This window comes from Arachis ipaensis, chromosome B6, assembly GCF_059453495.1.
Source record: "Arachis ipaensis isolate K30076 ecotype BB chromosome B6, ASM5945349v1, whole genome shotgun sequence".
Taxonomy (NCBI): Eukaryota; Viridiplantae; Streptophyta; class Magnoliopsida; order Fabales; family Fabaceae; genus Arachis; species Arachis ipaensis.
Window position 1 is genome coordinate 118,795,671 of NC_142441.1, and position 17,118 is coordinate 118,812,788.

At 35.7% G+C, this 17,118-nt stretch overlaps 1 protein-coding gene across 2 annotated transcripts; it reads right to left on the reverse strand.

Annotated features, from left to right (window-relative positions):
- Positions 1 to 10,592: 10,592 nt before the first annotated feature.
- On the reverse strand, positions 10,593 to 15,622 carry FH (frataxin-like protein). Of its 2 annotated transcripts, none has more exons than XM_088491834.1 (7): positions 15,274 to 15,622; positions 14,285 to 14,391; positions 12,731 to 13,160; positions 12,375 to 12,447; positions 12,148 to 12,195; positions 11,721 to 11,815; positions 10,593 to 10,935 (listed from the first exon to the last, which is right to left on the reverse strand). In XM_088491834.1, exons 3-7 carry the CDS (start codon positions 12,964 to 12,966, stop codon positions 10,806 to 10,808), a joined length of 582 nt encoding a protein of 193 aa, XP_088347960.1. In that variant the 5' UTR covers positions 12,967 to 13,160; positions 14,285 to 14,391; positions 15,274 to 15,622; the 3' UTR covers positions 10,593 to 10,805. The 2 variants fall into 2 exon arrangements, with proteins under 2 accessions (XP_088347960.1, XP_088347961.1); XM_088491835.1 differs by having other exon boundaries at positions 12,731 to 13,167; positions 15,274 to 15,592.
- Positions 15,623 to 17,118: the final 1,496 nt, after the last annotated feature.

A 17,118-nucleotide genomic window follows, 5' to 3' on the forward strand; every position in this document is an offset into this window, starting at 1 on the left:
AATTTTTGAATCAAAACATTAATTGTTTATGTTATTTTCGAAATTTTAATACAAAAATAAGAAAAAGATTTTTGAAAAATATTTTTGGAATTTTCGAAAATAACTAAGAAATTTGAAAAAGATTTGATTTTTGAAAAAGATTTTGAAAAAGATAAGATTTTCAAATTGAAAATTTGATTTGACTCATAAGAAACAATTTGATTTTAAAAATTTTTGAAAAAGTCAACTCAAATTTTCGAATTTGATGAGAGAAAAAGGGAAAGATATTTTTTTTATTTTTTGAAATTTTTATGATGAGAGAGAAAAACACTAAAGAGATGCAATGCATGAAATTTTTAGATCAAAACATGTGATGCATGCAAGAATGCTATGAATGTCAAGATGAACACCAAGAACACTATGAATGTCAAGATGAACACCAAGAACATAATTTTGAAAAAATTTTAATGCAAAGAAAACATGCAAGACACCAAACTTAGAATTCTTTAATGCTTACGCACTAAGAATTCAAGAATGCATATGAAAAACACCATACAACACAAAACAAAAAATCATCAAGATCAAACAAGAGGACTTACCAAGAACAACTTGAAGATCATGAAGAATACTATGAATGCAGGAAATTTTCGAAAAATGCAGGATGCATATGCAAGTGACACCAAACTTATGACATGACTCATGACTCAAACAAGAAACACAAAAAATGTTTTTGATTTTTTTTTCTAATTTTTTTTGGATTTTTTTTTTCGAAAATTATATGGAAAAGAAAAAAATAAGGATTCCAAAATTTTTAACATGAATTCCAGGAATCTTGCATTCTTAGTTTAAAGCTTCAGTCCAGGAATTAGACATGGCTCACTAGCCAGCCAAGCTTTTAATGAAAGCTCCGGTCCAAAACACTAGACATGGCCAATGGCCAGCCAAGCTTTAGCATGTAAATCAGGAACAGTAGCAGGTGGATTAACAACAACTAGCTTGCTCTTGATAACAAATTGCTGCCTCAGTCCAAATAAATTTAGACATGGCTTTACAGCCAGCCAGGCTTCACATGCTTCATGAAACACTAGAATTCATTCTTTAAAAATTTTGAATAAATATTTGAAAACATTTTTATTATTTTTTTTTTTCGAAAACACGTGGAAAAATTTTTGAAAGATTTTTGAAAATTTTTTTGAAAACAAAACAAAAAAAGAAAATTACCTAATCTGAGCAACAGGATGAACCGTCAGTTGTCCATACTCGAACAATCTCCGGCAACGGCGCCAAAAACTTGGTGTTGTTGCCGGACCCAAACTTGGCACTGATGTTACCGGACCAAAAGCTTGCCGAAAACTCAAACAATCCCCGGCAACGGCACCAAAAACTTGGTACGCAAAATCGTGATTACACTTTAATTATGTAAAATTTATCGCTCTTTCTTTCCCTGGTAATGGCGCCAAAAACATGATGCCAAGACCATGGTTCACAACTCCGTGTAACTAACCAGCAAGTGCACTGGGTCGTCCAAGTAATACCTTACATGAGTAAGGGTCGAATCCTACGGAGATTGTTGGTATGAAGCAAGCTATGGTCACCTTGCAAATCTCAGTTAGGCAGATATAAATTGATAATGGTGTTTTCGAATAATAATTAATAGAATAGGGATAGAAATACTTATGTAATTCATTGGTGAGAATTTCAGATAAGCGAATGGAGATGCTTTTCGTTCCTCTGAACCTCTGCTTTCCTGCTATCTTCATCCAGTCAGTCTTACTCCTTTCCATGGCTGGCTTTATGTGATACATCACCACTGTCAATGGCTACTTTCGGTCATCTCTCGGGAAAATGATCCAATGCCCTGTCACGGCACAGCTAATCGTCTGGACTCTGGAGGCATCACCCTTGTCAATGGCTTCATCTTATCCTCTCAGTGAAAATGGTCAACGCACCCTGTCACGGCACGGCTATTCATCTGTCGGTTCTCGATCATGCTGGAATAGGATTTACTATCCTTTTGCGTCTGTCACTAACGCCCTGCAATCGCGAGTTTGGAGCTCGTCACAGTCATTCAATCATTGAATCCTACTCGGAATACCACAGACAAGGTTTAGACCTTCCGGATTCTCTTGAATGCCGCCATCATTCTAGCTTACGCCACGAAGATTCTGATTAAGAGATCTAAGAGATACTCATTCAGTCGAAGGTAGAACGGAAGTGGTTGTCAGGCACGCGTTCATAGGGAATGATGATGATTGTCACGTTCATCACATTCAGATTGAAGTACGAATGGGTATCTTAGAAGCGAAACAAGATGAATTGAATAGAAAACAGTAGTACTTTGCATTAATCTTTGAGAAACAGTAGAGCTCCACACCTTAATCTATGGAGTGTAGAAACTCTACTGTTAAAAATACATAAGTGAAAGGTCCAGGCATGGCCGAACGGCCAGCCCCTCTGATCTAAGAACCAAGCGTCCAAAGATGTCAAATACAATAGTGAAATGTCCTATTTATAATAAACTAGCTACTAGGGTTTACAGAAGTAAGTAATTGATGCATAAATCCACTTCTGGGGCCCACTTGGTGTGTGCTTGGGCTGAGCTTGAGTGTTGCACGTGTAGAGATCCTTTCTGGAGTTGAACGCCAGCTTTTGTGCCAGTTTGGGCGTTCAACTCTGGTTTTGGCTCCTTTTCTAGCGCTGGACGCCAGATTTGGGTAGAAAGCTGGCGTTGAACGCCAGTTTACATCATCTATTCTTGGCCAAAGTATAGACTATTATATATTGATGGAAAGCCCTGGATGTCTACTTTCCAACGCAATTGGAAGCGCGCCATTTCGAGTTCTGTAGCTCCAGAAAATCCACTTTGAGTTCAGGGAGGTCAGAATCCAACAGCATCAGCAGTCCTTCTTCAACCTCTGAATCTGATTTCTGCTCAAGTCCCTCAATTTCAGCCAGAAAATACTTGAAATCACAGAAAAACACACAAACTCATAGTAAAGTCCAGAAATGTGAATTTAACATAAAAACTAATGAAAACATCCCTAAAAGTAACTAGATCCTACTAAAAACATACTAAAAACAATGTCAAAAAGCGTATAAATTATCCGCTCATCAATTTCAAACTCCTTTTTCTCATAACCAATGATGTGCATACCTCACTGCAATTCCTTTGAGAGATAACCCAGGATTTAAAACTCCCGATTTTTATTGAATTGAATTCGTGACAAACAAATTAAACTTTGACATGGGTCATTTGTTGGTTTAGAACTATACTATCGATGAGATTCTTTTTGAGAAATTCTAAACCAACGTTTGGCCTGCGTCAATTAGTCTAGTCACAAATGAATCTTTTGCAAAAAGAAGATTCAATAAAATATTCCAAATCCATGCCACCTACACAAGCGGGCCTCTTGGAAAGGTAAGGGTACGTTTGGTTTGTGTTTTCATTTTCTACTTTTATTTTCAGTATTTTCTTTTTTTGCACTTTGTGAAGGAAAAAGTAAAACGAAGAGGTGAAAACAGAAAACATAATTTTATTGTTTTCACTTTTTCCTTCACAAAATCTAGAAAACAGAAAATATTAAAAATAAAAACGCAAATTTTTGCTAAAATAATTGTTATCCTTGACAACTTCGCATGCACTAATGCTAGTACTTCTCTATCGACTTAGACGAACCTAGGTTGTTGTTGCATCTTCATAATAGTTTCAATTTTTGCTAAAATAATAACAATTACACTTAAAACGTCTCAACAGGCATTCATAGAAATTCATGCATCTTTTTTGGCCTTATAGGCTGCAATCAAATTAGGTCCAACTAATGTAATGGGTATAATACCTTATTTTTGGATTGAAGATTTCCTTAGGGTAATATTGATTGATTTTCACTAGCTTTCTGATTTTAACATTTCAAATAAACTAACACATGCTACTGATTTTAGAAAAAAATAAACACTGAACCCTCCTTAAATAAGTCATCTTTCCCTTTTTTGTTTAACCTATTTATGTGCTTGTCACAAAAATTAAGTGACAACTTTTTTGTATAATCTAGAGGGTCCCTACTTTTTCCTTTTTCCTTTGTCCTCTACCCATTTAAATTTAAATTTGTAATGTATAAGGTCCCATTAATTCACGATTCAATTAATTACAAATCATAGTGGTATCAGGTCAAAAGAAAACATCATTGTTGAAGTATATGCAATTGAATTCGGTCACAAATTAAATAATATCCCCTCAATAACAAAAGTGGTGCAATTCATCTGAGAAACAAAACCCTCTGAACCAAATTAAACTATTCACATCGCATCGACAACTACAACTAGTAACTTTGCTTAATAACTTTCGACTCAACATTTTCCCTTGTGCATGCAAAATTTCCCCAATCAATAAAAGTTTTTTTTTTCAAATTCATGCTACACAAAGTTGAAAGTCTCATAACATAATCTCATTGTTGGCTCATACTAACACAAACAATGCAAAATGGGACGAACATGACTCTGTTATTAACATTTCAGTATCATCTTCTAAATTATCACAAGATTTATACCCATGTAACGGTAAGCATGTATAATCAACACATCTGAAAACCACTATCTATTTTAATGTACAAATATCATTATGCAAGTAAAACTTCATTACAATATTCGTGACACAATGTTATAAAATGCAAACCAATTCGATCCCACGAATTAAGCCCTTATTGTAAAAAAAAAATCAATACCATGCTTATCCCAACAAAAACATACAAAAACCTGCAAAGCCTAAACACGCATAAGCTCGACTTGGCTACAACGTAAACGTGCACAACCATTACCTCCTATGACTCCACCCTGAGTAGAGATGACATACTAATCCTTAGTACAACAAAAACCTGATGGACCGGTTGCACGACCAACAACAACCCTCACCAATTGTGTCCACCGTAACAAATATCACCTTAATCACAGCCATTGCACTATTTAACATTATATCTCAACTGACAACTCACGTGGTATACCACATTCCACTCACAGAGGCTGTTATACATGAACATCTTCCTATATTTTATATTAACTTTTCCAAATCAAATGTGTTTAATATCAAATATTTCAATGAATCAAATGAATTAAATGATGATTTTAATGAATTTTAAAATATTGTTAATAATCTCATTTTAAAGAAGTAATTTTTAAAGTCGTGAAAAGAGTCATCAAAGATGGCAAAGACCTTCCTTTCTTGTACAGCTCAAAAGGAGATCCAGCCTTGCTTCCTAGAACTAAAAGCTTTGGTAAGTACAAAAAGGTTAAAGAAAACTTCAACAGAAGGAAGGACGTCGAGTTCATGACAGAGGAGTTGATAAATTTTTAGAAAACCCCAAGAGTTGGAGTGGAGTTGGGAAGGAGTGACTTTACAGAGCCTAAACCCTCTCTTCAGGATCAGCAACTATGACCTCATATCTACGCTTATCTTCCCAGTTTTCACACAACCTATGATGCCTACGAAGGGTCTCAGCATACTCATTATCAATAACAGGAACGGTAGAAAGAACAAATACATTTACCCAAGTTAATTCGGATGAGACTTTAGACGACATATTGAGCTTTACTGGACGAGACATAAAAGCTACACCTACAGTACAACAAAAGAAGATCATCACAATAAGTTGGAAAGTCGGATACAACAACACAAGTATTCAGGCAAGTCCGCAAGCGGTCAGGTCGTCTTCAACAAACCCAAAGAACGTTATATTCTTACAACCTCTTGTACACAAAACAAATACAAAGCATTGCCAAACATAGAAATAGCGCCATCTTCGATAGATAAGGTGGCACCATTTGGGGCACAAGGAAAAACCTCACACTCAGATTCACAGTGGCAACAACAATTAAAATTTAAAGAAAAGAAAATTTTTAAACATGTAACAAGTGAACAAAGAATCATCGCTGAAATGAAAAAAATGATTCAAGACAGAAGCATACCATCAAGAATGTAAATACAGAGAAGGAAGACCAACCTTGATTGAAAAGCGAAACGAAGCACACACAAGCAAGCAAAAATATGAATGTTCCTCTCAAAGTCTTTAAAAGATAAGTAAATCTTGAATAAAAGAATGGTCACAGTAAAGAAGTTGAAAAATATGAAGAGAGGAAAAGAGATGAACAAAAACGTTTCAGAGGGAGCGAAAAAAGAAGAAAGAGAAACCGTTTGGGTATTTATAAGACACTAAGGGCAAAAGAGTAAGATCATGCCCTCTTATTTATGGCGCACGGTTACCAAGGTAACCATAGGGTAACGTGCGCAAAACTACGAAAAGACCTAACACCTCAACTTTTAAAACAAGTCGAGTAGCTGACCTAGCCCCAAGGAAGGCGGTTTGCCCGAGCTGATGTTCTAATCCACAAGAAACCAATCAGACCTACAAATGCTCGAGTTTGACCTCGTAAAGCTCAGATTTAAACAAGGGCATTGTTCATACCCTGACCCAAAAATATAGCTAGGTCCAAAATGAATAAAAGTCCACCCAAGAGAGTTGGCCTCATCTACACCTACCCGATCTCATAGAGGTCAGGCACAATGACAAACAGCTCAGCTCTACTTATCTGAACAAGTAACTAATTTTTAAGATATCTTTCACTCATCTAGAAAAAAAATCTCAACAACTTTCCTAGAAAAAATGAACGGTCATCCACCATCCTAGGTGGAACTACTCTAAAAGGTGGGTTATCTACTTTACTATAAATACACTGACACTTTCAGGTATATTGAGGACTCAATCTACTAAAAAACCTGCTTAAACCCTTACTAACTTAAGTATCGGAGTTCCTTGCAGGCACCACCCCTACCTCCTCACAAGGAACTCGGACGGCGGCACCTCGACACCGAACGCTGTTCTAAAAGGAGTCTGAACCTTATATTCAAGCCCAAAAATAACCCAGTTTCAAATAAACTCCAGAAAAATTGTATAATTTTAAAATTTTATAGATTTAACTATCTAATTAAGTGACAACCTAATTTTTTACCATATATCCATAGGAATTAAATTCGTTAAAAAAAAGTATAATCAAGACACTTAGAAATATTAAATTTTAATATTTAGTTTAATATATTCTGTAAATTAAAAATTTAAAAACTTACTTTAGTTGGATCAAAATTTTTTGAGTAAATAACTATTTTCGACCACAAAAGATTTAAACGCCGATAAAACTAACCATAAAAAAATAAAGTAAACCTTGTTTCATAAATTATGGGCTATGCTACACATTTAAATATTTTTTCATCCAAGTTTTATTCAAGTAGGTCCAACACCAACAAAAATCACTCATTAAAAGAGTGTCATTACATGCGCTTTATCTTCTTCTCCTCCCCCGCGCTTCTTCTTCTTCTTCTTTTTCTTCTTCTTCTTCTTTCAAATACACGCATACGTCATCTTCTTTTTTCAAATTCACGTATAACTCCTCCTCCTCCTCCTTCGTTATCATAATCACCAACAACACCAACATTTTATTAATAGATTATTTTTTCAATCGATTTAAATGGATACAGGTGTTCAATTGAATTGAATTGATAATCTCTAAATTGTAGCCAGAGGTATTTCGAATTTGATTTTATATAATGGATTAATGTTTGTTCATTCAGTACTATACAATTGTTTTACCATGAGTACGTGTTCGGTTCATTATGTCAAAAGCTGTTTGAATTTGAATTTATATAATGAATAATGTTCCATTCGTTTAGTATTATACATTTGTTTCACCATAATAACATGTCCGGTTTATTTCTGTTTTGCACAGTTCAAAACTCTTCCTGCTCATCTTCTGCGGAAAAGACAAAAAATACAGCAACAACAATAAAAGAATGATAATGATAAAGAGAAAACACGAGAAGAAGAAAGATCGCGAAAAAAGGAAGAGAATAAGAAGGAGGAGGAAAGAAGGCGAAGAAGAAGAGGCTAAACCAGCGTGAGAAGAAGAAGAAGAAGAAAAGAAGCATGAGGAAAGTAGAAAGCGAAAAAAATGCGTGATCTAAAATTACTAAAATTGCTTGGATGAACTTGAATTTAAAATTATTTGGATGTGGAGATATCTCATAAATTATCCCTCTTATTATCTTTCACACTTTTTTTAATCTCTTCCAGAGTTGAATTTTCTCCTCCTCTGTACACATCCACCTTCTTTTTGCTTTCCCAACAGAACCCTTTTACCCGCCGATTTCCCTCCTCCTCCACGAAACAGCAGAAGAAACAACCATCGGAGGCTACTCCACTTTTTCTGTTCCAGGTGCAGGGGAAGAGTGATGTGGTTTTGGCGGTTGGGGTGCAGAGGATGAGGAAGTGCACAAATCTCCGAACTCATCGTCATCTACAACTCATCCCTGTACGGACCTTATAATTGACGGCCTCGATGACGTCGCTGCCGTGCCACTGGAGCCAGTCGTAGGCGCTAGGGTTCCCCTTGGCAGCAATGCTGAAATCACCCCAAGGGTTTCTCTGGATTTGAACCGCGGCAAGGAATTGACTTCTGGCGTGGACGCTGGGACAAAAGGCGATTGTGGCAGACGGTGATCCGAATCAGGAGGGAAGGAGCAAGACTGGGGAGAGAATGCTGCATTGCCTTCTGATGGCGAGACGAAAGATGCCGAGTTGGCCAAATCCAGCAGTGGAGTGGCTACGCCACTCAAAATTGGGTATAGCGGTCATGGTTATCATCCATTCCATTCACAATATGAGATTAGTGTGTTGTGCTGATTGTAAAGCAATTACTTGTGTTGAGGTTTTGTTTCCAACCGCCACAACCACATCCCTCTACCCCTGCACCTGGAAGATGGACATGAGCGACGTCTTCGAACTCATCTCTCCCAGAGCCACTCGCCTCTCATCGCAGTTCCCGCAAAGCGCATGCTCTTTATAGGGTGACTGTGACTGAAAAAAGGAACATTGGAGCAAGCTCGATGAGGGATGGTGAAGCGGAGGAATTAGATTCAGGGGTGAAACTATTTTGTTGGAGGATATGTGTGTCCAAGAGGAAGGGGCTTTAAGGGACTTGGAGGAGTCGGGATGTTCGGATAATGACGTTGACAGGGAGCCGTACCAGGTAGAGCAAGGTGGTAGTTGGGTTGCAGATTTGGAGATAAACAGAGTAGTTTGGGATTTGGCGATGGAATCAGGAGCTGTTTCTTATGACGAAGAAGATGATATTATGGCTACTCTTCAAACTCAGAATGAACTTATTGTATAGAAAAGGAAGCAAGCAAAACAAAAAAAGAAAGCAAGAAGAAGTCGTCCTAAAAATCGGAATAAGGTGTGTAATACAATTTTTAAATGATTTTAGTTTTTGGAATGTAAGGGGCATACGGGGTGTTGGAAGCTTGGGTATGGTGAAAATTTGAAGACAAAATATAGTTTGAACATGTTAGGATTAATAGAGACGAAAAAGCATATGAATACAAAGTTGATGCAGTGTAATTTTGGAAAAATGATGCAGTGGGTTGGGTTCTTGTGAGTTTCGGACGGTGCTGTTAGAGGTTTTTTGTTGTTGTGGGACGTACTGATATTTGACTTGCGTAACTGATGGTTGTGTGTGAAAGGGGTGTTGAGTGTTAACGAACAAGAATTTTAATTGTGCGTTCTGCTGGTTGAGTTTATCTATGGTTTGTGTCAAGTTCCCATTGATGACTTAGTGAGGTTGTGCAAGTGGAAGAAAGGAAATGAGCTAGTATGTTTACAGTATCAGCAGTAGTTTTTTAAACATGGATACAAGATATGGAGCTGGTGGTTCTAGAGCTAAATGATCGGAAATTTATGTGGTTCCGGGGTCAATCGTCCAGTTGCTTTGATCGGGTATTAACGTGGATGGATTGAAGAGTTTTCTGAGACGATGTTGAAAGGCGAGCAAAAAGGTTTATCTGATCATTGTCCTTTGATTGTGGAGAATAATAGATTGCTAGGGAATTCGAGGCTGTTCCGGAGTTTAAATTCTTGGTTCACTCGAGGGATTTTTCAGCTGTTGCGGAATTTTTCAACAAATCAATTAGGAGTTACAAGAGTGGACTGAGATTTGATCTTTTAGTTGTTGATGGCATTGGTAGATACTATGGAGGGATATCTGTTTATTTGATTAGCATCTGTTTTTTGTTTAATTGCTCTAGTTGTGTTAAGCTTTTTCTTTGAAAAAAAAATAGTAATTTTATTGTTCACAGACAATTGAGTTGAAAAATTTAGAAGGTTGAAAATGATAAAAGAGGTAAAGGTAATTTGGATATTTTAATTAATTTTATAATGAAATTAATAAATATTTATTTTTGTTGAATATAATTCATCCATCTTTTATAGACACGTTAATTTTATTTTTTTTATAGACACGTTAATTCATCTTTTATGCGTCTAAATCTTTAATGATTGAAAATGGTTATTTACTCTTTAGTATTTTTGTAAATCAATAATGGATGTCATAACTCATAAGGCCAATCAATATTCAAACCCTTTGTCTCAATAGTTAAGACCAGTTCCTTGTTTTTCATGCATATGCCAAGTTATGTGAACGGAAACACACGGCCCTGAACATCGAATTGTTATGTTCAGGCATAGAAGTCTAGAAAGAACTACTTTAATGTTCTGCCCTTTATCCCTGAAAACTTCAAATTGAGAAGCAAACTCCTGCTAACATTTTTGCACTGAAATTCTACGGAGTTGATTATTTATAACATACAATATTCCCATATCCGTATAATTGACACAGTAAAGTGAAAAGTGGCAAAGGGATGGGGAAAAATCATGCTACAAATGCATGTTAATGCCAAGGCCATCATCAATGCTATTTATCTTCTAAATAAAAACCACCTCTCATAAACAACTTTAGGAGAGAACAATAGGTTTGCCACACAGCTGCTCCAACTCAGTTTCTAAAACTTCGTACAAGTTTGCTTTGTTCCGTCTATAAATCCAAACTTTACTCCCTTGATCCCAATCAAACCTTGAGGGGCCACTGCATAAGATATGGATTTTTGTTTAGATAGGTCTTAGAGAGTGTATAAAATGTACAAAGATGTCATTTTGTTTTTATGCTTAGATAGCATAGCAACATTCTAGGAAATTAAGATATCACTTAGCGATGAATGTATTCTGGTGATGATTATAAATGCAGGGAAGGAAGATTCAATAATTGTAAGAAATTATCTCGTATGGAATTCGCTGACTTGATTGCTTCGGAAGTTCGGATACACTATTGGATATGTTAAGATAACACCATTTATACATGTAAACTATGAACAATGAATCTATTCACTAATCTCAGTTTACTTAAGGAACTGTGAATTCTTTATGAAGTTAGATAGATAAACATGTTTAAATGATCTTTGGCATAAACTTTCACTATGTTCCCACACTGTCTAGTATCCAGCTAAGGAGCAATTTAAATAATTGTACAGTGCTTCATGAATCATGAATTGTCCCATCTCTTTGTAAAACATGTTAATATACTTCAATCATGCAGATTTTCCTCAACAAGTGCACCATCATTAACACTTGAGACAATACATTTGGGGAAAAATATTATATTGAATTTTTAAAACCCAATTTCCCAACTAATCACATTTCTTTAGTTCTTTCTCATGTATAAAGACACCAATAGAAATATATGTATGGCAGACGTATTGCAACGCATAACTAACACAGTTTGGTTATATATCTACATGCAATCTATTGTATGAAGACTGATGTAAAGCATAGTAAAACATTCTAAAAGGATTGGAAGTGCACTTGATCGAATACCTTACAGGAGAAGACAACCAAAGTTGCCTATTTGGTGTTTGTTTGTTCAAGACATAGGTGCCCAGATTGCCGAGTTTTACAGTCAAAACATCATTCTGAAATGAGAAGCAATGTCAAATCAATCAACAAAACACCCAAGCAAGAAGCAACTTGTTAGAACAATAGATAGAAATTAATTAGGATCATTAAAATAATAGTACAAAAAATCAATTATTCAGGAAAGACCAAATTGTGTTTTAAGTTTTATCCAACAAAGGGTGTTCATCTCTCATCAAGTTATAAATGAAATAATTCGAAACAATTGCAGTTACACCAAGATAACTATTAAACACTTTAATCTTTTAAATACAGACGACTTCCATGATACTTCTTTTTCATAATCAGTCCCTTATAAATCATTTCAATATAATAAAAAAGCAATACCCACCCCATAGTCTATGTCAAATCCATCAACTTCAACATCATCTCCGTAATCCTGCCAAGCAACAAGAAACCAGAAATAAAATCTTCAGTTGGGACTTTGGATCATATAAAATCGATGTTTTGACATGTTAATGTACCAATTGGAGCTAACATTACTCTCAAATGAAGCACATTAGGCCTAGTTTTATCAAATTTGCAAATTTATTAACATAAAGCAAATGCTAGGGATACCTCAAGTTTCTCCTGTAGGCTATGTATAGTGGAATCAGCAAGATTGTGAAATTCACCCTCCTGCAGTAGAGAACTGCATTCACATTAATCATTAGCAAATTCCATCTCCACCCACTTTTAAGAAAAAAAAAATTAACAAAAAAAAAACTTTACAACCATTTCTTTCAACACTAAAAGATCCCATCTCCATAAATGCTTTCAATTTCAAAAGTAATGTATATTAAAACTAGCTAGAAATTTGAAACAAAAATAACCCCAAACAAACAAACAAAAGTTTCAACTTTGTTTCAATTGTCTCAGGGAATCAAATAGGAAATGACAGGAGCTGAACAAACAGAAAAGGGTGGATGACATACCGGTAATCAATGGCGGCGGGGCCCTGAGATTCATCTAGAAGTTTCGAACTGCGAGAACAGAAGGTTCTGGAAGAAGGTGATAGCGGCGGGGGTGGAAGATGCGCGTTGTGGCACATTTTACCAAAGATTTCTGATGAAGCTTTAACATAGAGAATCCGGAAAGAAGAAGGTGAGAATTGCGAGAAGGACCTAGAGAGACTTGCTCTTGCTCTCTTCAGAAGCAACTTGGTGGCCATATGGCGTCTCAACGGTGAATCTTGTTTTCGCTGTGTTCCCAAATGAATGAAAAAAAATTCCCAAAATGGGCTTCAAGAGCCTAACAGGCCCGAATCGTATCCAATCCCCCCAAAAACTAAGATCCTAACGCCGTCAATCCAGTGAGCAATGAGCCGGAGAGAGCTTAGCGGCAGATTGGCTGTAAGAGGAGGATCTTTTTCCTCGAAAAAAAAAAGGAGGCCAGGAGGGGGCAATTAGTTTTACATACAATTTATCTAAACCTATTACAAATTAAATCAATCAGTTTTACATACAAATACAATTGCATATTTCATATTTGCATCAATTTGTCTCTTGACTCTCTTTTAAACAAGGTTGCGAGAACTAGACCGGTCAATGAATCGGTAAGGTGACTGGTTCACTAGTTCAGTGGTTCAATCAGATTCAACCGGTTTAATTAAATATTAAATAAATTTATTAAAAATTTAATATATAATTTCAAATATTTAAATTCAATGATTTCTAAACTAAAAATTTAAAATTTCACAATTTCACATAATAAATTATTCATAATCTATCATTAAAAGCTCACAAACAACTTCAAACATCAAAGTTTATAACTAAAAAAAATCAAAATACACATGAATGACAAACATATAATATTAGACTCCCAAAAAAACAACACTAACAAACTATTAACTAAACAAAAACGCTATTCATCATAATCATCATTAAGTGTTCCAATATCTCCATTATAAATAAGTAATCTAAAACCACCATCTTCAGAAGTACCATCAAAAGAGGTCGTATTTGAAGACTCAATTACAAATTTACAACACCAAAAAACATTTCAATATATAATTTATTAACTCTCTGAAATAAAAGACTAAACAAACAAGTTTTACGGAAAGAAAAGACCAATAAGCACAATTTCAAATTAAGTTTTCAAGGTTAAGAGTCTCTATAGAAAGAGACATTGTCAAAATCCATATGGATGCAAATATCTGAACAACAGTCCTAGAGAGTAAGCAATCCAGATGCAGGCTAAACAACTCATCCAGGAATTACAATTGTACTGAAGTTTGCTATACCTTACATAGAGAGCACATTTAGAATGCCAATAGTTTATGTATAACATTGTAGCTACAGTAAGTAGTAAACAGAAAAATAATAAACTAATATCAATCAATATACATTCTTTCTAATATTGTTCAGTCTTCTCTAGCTCTGTTTGGTAAACATAACTGCAGCATCAATATAAAGAACAAGCCAATCAACCAAGGAAATTAACTCAGAGAAACAACAATTAACTTAGAAAACAAGAATAGTTAAAAATACCTTCCAGAGCATAGAGCACAGAGGCAAGGGAGAGGGAGCACGATGGACACACGAGACGGAGCGTGGGGAACTGGAGCAGGGAGGGCTGGAGCACGGCAGATCAGGGGCTGTGCGACGGAGGAACGAGGACAAGAGAAATTAATATAGAATAACTATATAAAAATAGAGGAGGTGCTATCTCAAGAACATGAAATTACTGTACAAGAGAAATTAGATGTCACTCAAGAACAAGGAAGGAAACACTCGAGTTTCAAGGGCTGTCTTCAATACTAGTTTTCCTTCCTTCCTTGGAAAGAATCTTATTCATATATAAAAACGTTGATCTGCTATAGTAGAGGGAATTCTTTCCTCATTTTGATCCTCTTAGCCGTTGCATATATCAAGGTTGAGACGGTTGGTAATAAAAGAGGAAACTTCCTTGTTTTTCTTGATAATAATGTGCAGCATCTTTTTTTTATTGTGTTTGATCTGATATTGAAGAGTATTTTCTTAATGTGACTGATTTGCCTAAGATCTTGCTTGTTGGTTGATTTACATTGAATACTTTTCAATTAAGACTTACAATACTCATAACAGAAAGTTAGAAAATAAGACAAATTCAAATGTTGGTCATCATCAAAATTTATTTCAATTCTTGACTCAACATTTTTTTTCTTGATGATATACATTTTAAACTGCACAAAGGGATAAGCTAAGCTAACTTCCCTAAAAGTACAAGAAGCTTTCACTGTCTATGTGCTTTATGATAAACAAATAAACTAGAAAATCAGCACAAGAACAATCTAAGCAAATCCTCCAATAATCAAAGTTCAATCAAAACATATGAAAAGGTCATAAACCAGTTTAATTTCTCCCTCTTTTTGTCATCAAGGGGGAAAACAAAAAGCACCTACACAAGAGAAAGTGTTCTAGCAGACTAGCAGTCCAGAATCAAAAGAAATTAAAAAAAAAAATAGAATATAGAATAACTATATGAAAAAAAAACTCACCTCAAGTACAGAAGTAGAACTAAAGTCAGCAGTCAGGGATAGGTTGGGTCCATTCCACCATTGCAGAGGCAGGCCACCAGCGAGGAGAGGTGGCCACACAAGCAGAGATAGAGGAGGCACAAGGCGGAGGCAGAGAAGGCGAGCCACAGCGGAGCCAAGACGGCCGGGACAACGCAGACGGAGGCGCGCAGGTGGACGAAGCAGATGCGAGCAGCGACTGGCGGCGCGGAGACAAGGCGGTGATCGTGCGGTAACGGTGAGTGAGGTAGAGAGGCGAGAGTGTATGTGCTTCTGTGAGAGAAAGAGAGTGATTGAGTTTGGGGATAGGGAGGGGGAGCCGTGGGAAATTAGGTTTTTTTTTTTTTTTTTTTAAACCGATAGTCAAGCTGACTGTAATTGATGGTCGGATGATCGATTTTCGGTTCGTCCAAGTAGATTGGTTTGGTTTTTACAACAATACTTATAAAGAAGAATAGGAACGGTCAAAAATAGTTCGTGATATTACCCATAAAAAATAAAATATATGTTGTTGAATACCTTAAACATTACACATATATGAAGTTTTTAAATTTTTTTTTTTGCTAATAATAATTTTTGATAGTATAGTTAGCAAATTCTTTTGTTTTTAGAATAATACTATATGATCAGTAAATATTATCATTTTAGGTTAGCACTTGATTAACAATAATTTCTATCCATATTTATCGGAGTTCGCACACAAAAAATATATAGTTTGCACATATATTTATTAGAGTTTGTACACATAAATTAATACAATTTGCATCCACACTTTTCATAATTTTAACCCGAAAATCGAATTCATCCCTAAGATTTTTTTTTTTCATTCAAATTTGTCCATAAGATTCAACTTGGTTTTAAAGTCGACATTTCTTTAATTTTTGGACAAAAATACCCTTGTATAGAAGCACACTTTCTCTCACTTTTTTCATAGATCCACCATTTTCGCCCGCTAAAATTTTTGACAATCTCAAATTCAAACAATTTCAGACAAGAACTGAACATCTATACAAGTAACAAGAAGAATCAGTAACAACAAGAACAACAAAATATTAACAAAGGCCGAAGAAGAAGAACTAGCAACAACAAGAACAATTAACAGAGGTTGAAAAAGAAGAATTAGCAACAATAAGAACAATAATTAACAGAGGCTAAAAAAAATTAGCCACAGATAACAACAAGAATCATCACTAGAGACTCAGAACACAGCAACAAGAGGCTAAAGAATAAAGCCTAAGGAAACACAAATGGGGGCGACCATCGCCGTGAGCATAGCTAAAGGCAACACGAGAAGAGGACGACGAAGACAAGGTGATGAGCACGATGGAGGAAGACCACGACAGGAGAAGAACGTGGCGATCGGCTAGAGAAGAAGCTAAGGGAACGGTCGACATCTCTGCTGTACCCTCCTTCTTTCTCTCTTCCCTCGTCTTTTGATTCTTCATTGCTGTGCAGTCCATCTCTTTCTCAGCCTTTCTCTTCGCTTCTTCCTTCAACAATGACGGCGACGATAGCACCTTGGTTTGCTGACGCTGACTTCTCTTTCCTCCTCCTTCATTTTCTCTTCTCTTCCCCTACTTCTCTTTCTTCCGATCTTTCTTTCTTTCTCAGAGAGTAAAAGAGTATTTTTGTCCAAAAGGACAATTTTAAGACCAAGTTGAATTTTAGGGATAAATTTGAAGGAAAAAAATATTGGGGACGGATTCAATTTTCGGGTTAAATTATAGGGACCAAAATCGTAATTAACCATAACATATATTTTTTAAAAGAGAATTTATTATTTGTGCTGATTAAATGATAACCAAAATTAATATAAGTTGTTGCTCC

Coding starts and splice junctions, on each gene's coding strand:
- FH (XM_088491834.1), bottom strand. CDS start 12,966: ATGGCCACCAAGTTGCTTCTGAAGAGAGCAAGAGCAAGTCTCTCTAGG. Junction 12,196..12,374: donor GCCTACAGGAGAAACTTGAG/GTATCCCTAGCA, acceptor GTTGCTTGGCAG/GATTACGGAGATGATGTTGA. Junction 11,816..12,147: donor GATTTGACATAGACTATGGG/GTGGGTATTGCT, acceptor TTCTCATTTCAG/AATGATGTTTTGACTGTAAA.